A 1,964-nucleotide genomic window follows, 5' to 3' on the forward strand; every position below is an offset into this window, starting at 1 on the left:
ATGCCTGAAGCCCTGGGTTCAATTCCTCAGCACCACATAAGCAAAAAGAAAAAAGCCAGAAGTGGCGCTGTGGCTCAAGTGGTAGAGTGCTAGCCTTGAACTGAAGAGCTGAGGGACAGCGCCCAGGCCCAGAGTTCAGGCCCCACAACCAGACGCAAAAAAGATTTTAAAAAAAGTGTTCATTTACTGACTTTAAAAGGTAAACTTTAGTATCTCTTATGCTTGAATACTTTAATTACTCTCATTTTCAATAAAGATGATTATCCTGTGACACAAATTACCTCCCCTTTATACTACTACAGAAGCTTAAGCCACGCACCAGTGGCTCACACCTGTAGTCCTAGCTACTCAGGAGGCTGAGATCTAAGGATCATGGTTTGAAGGAAGCCTGAACAGAAAAACACAGAAGTGGCACTGTGGATCAAGTGGTAGAGTGCTAGTCTTGAGCAAAAAGAAGGGACAAAGCCCAGGACTAGAATTCATGCCCCAGGACCGGGGGGGGGGGGGGGAGGTAGATAAACAACTTAAAATATATTGTAGTATTAAAAAATTAATCATCTTGTATCTAATAAAGAGCAAAATCTGATATACTTTACATTGTGAATAATAGAAGTATTTTTTAAAGTCTGTATCCTGAGTTTGGCAATAGACTTTAGGCTTCTTTACTCGGAAAAAAAAAATGCCATAAAGCAGTGCAAAGGTCACTTTGAGGTGTAAAAGACATTGAATCCTAGCATTAACCCTGTTGGTTGTATGACACTGAGTAAACATCACCATTTCAGTTCCCTCATTTGAAAAATCATAATAATTTCCTATAGGGCTGTCACAAAGTCTTAGTAGAATATCATATGTGAAAGCCTGTAGCCAAGTGCCTGGCGTATAGTGTATGACCAATAGATGTTAGTTTTCTTTTTTCTGCCCTGGCTGGGTAAATCCGTATGTTACCTTTTCTTACCATAAAGATTCTCTCCATATCTTCTCTTCCAGGCCATTCCCCAGTATGCTATTCCTTGTCACTCCAGCTCCAACGTGGTTGTGGAGCCCAGTGGGCTTCTTGAGCTAAACAACTTCACCAGTCAGCAGCTGGATGAGGATGAGACAGCAATGGAGCAAGACGTAGACAGTGGCACAGAGGATGGAACCGAGCCCAGCCCCTCTCAGAGCTCTGTGGAACGGCCCTAGCATTTGGACACAGGAATGCACTTTAAAACCTGCTGAGTTACAAGTGTCCAGGGAAACTCTTGTATTTTATGTCTATAAAAAAGCACTTTGCCCATACTTAGGCTGTGGACCTTGAAACTGCAGTGTTTCAACAAGATTTTGTTGTGGGAGCAACATTTTAGCAAGCTAAAATTCACTGGGGAATGTACCTTTAAAAAAAAAATTAGAAAAAAGTAAAGAAAAAAGATGCACATCTACAGAGACTTAAGACCTGATAGTCTTTCTCTGTTGGACCGTGGCCAATACAAATGTTTGGTTTTGCTGTGGAAAGACTTTTCCTGTGAATGTCCACTGATTTCCACTGAGCAAAATGCCATCAAAATCCTATGTAAGAAGAAGGAAAATGTGAATAGTTTGTATTTTGAAATGATGTATCAAGGAACAATTTTTTGAAAATCTTGTATGTTTTTTGGAAATCCTTGGAATGTTGAATTTAACATTTTACATTTGCTCAGTTCATAGTTTATAAATATCTAGGAAGATATTAGCATTAAAGAATCCTTGCTGGATGGTAGAAATCAGATCCTTAACCAGTGAAAAGTGCATTTTGGGTGGCTTGTACATTCTGGATTGTATGCTAATTTATTGTGCTGTTCCTTTGTGTGCTAGACAGCACATTTGCTTTGTATTTATTTAATGTAAACATTTCAAAGCAGGCTGTATTCCTTTTGATACATTTCTTGCCAACCAGGATTGCCTACTCTTTCCACTTTCCCCACTCACACTTTGAGAAAACTTACTAG

General features: G+C 39.6%; 1 protein-coding gene across 3 annotated transcripts in view; it reads left to right on the plus strand.

The window, feature by feature from the left end:
* LOC105984062 (chromosome unknown open reading frame, human C11orf30) overlaps positions 1-1,374 on the plus strand; it is a 70,879-nt gene extending 69,505 nt beyond the window's left edge. For all 3 annotated transcript variants that reach the window (XM_013014123.1, XM_013014124.1, XM_013014125.1), the window contains one exon: positions 988-1,374. In XM_013014123.1, the coding sequence (XP_012869577.1) occupies positions 988-1,182 (195 nt within the window). In that variant the 3' untranslated portion in view covers positions 1,183-1,374. The remainder of the gene's footprint in view (positions 1-987) is intronic.
* Positions 1,375-1,964: the final 590 nt, after the last annotated feature.

The sequence above is a fragment of the Dipodomys ordii genome, unplaced genomic scaffold (assembly GCF_000151885.1).
Source record: "Dipodomys ordii isolate 6190 unplaced genomic scaffold, Dord_2.0 Scaffold22, whole genome shotgun sequence".
NCBI lineage: Eukaryota > Metazoa > Chordata > Mammalia > Rodentia > Heteromyidae > Dipodomys > Dipodomys ordii.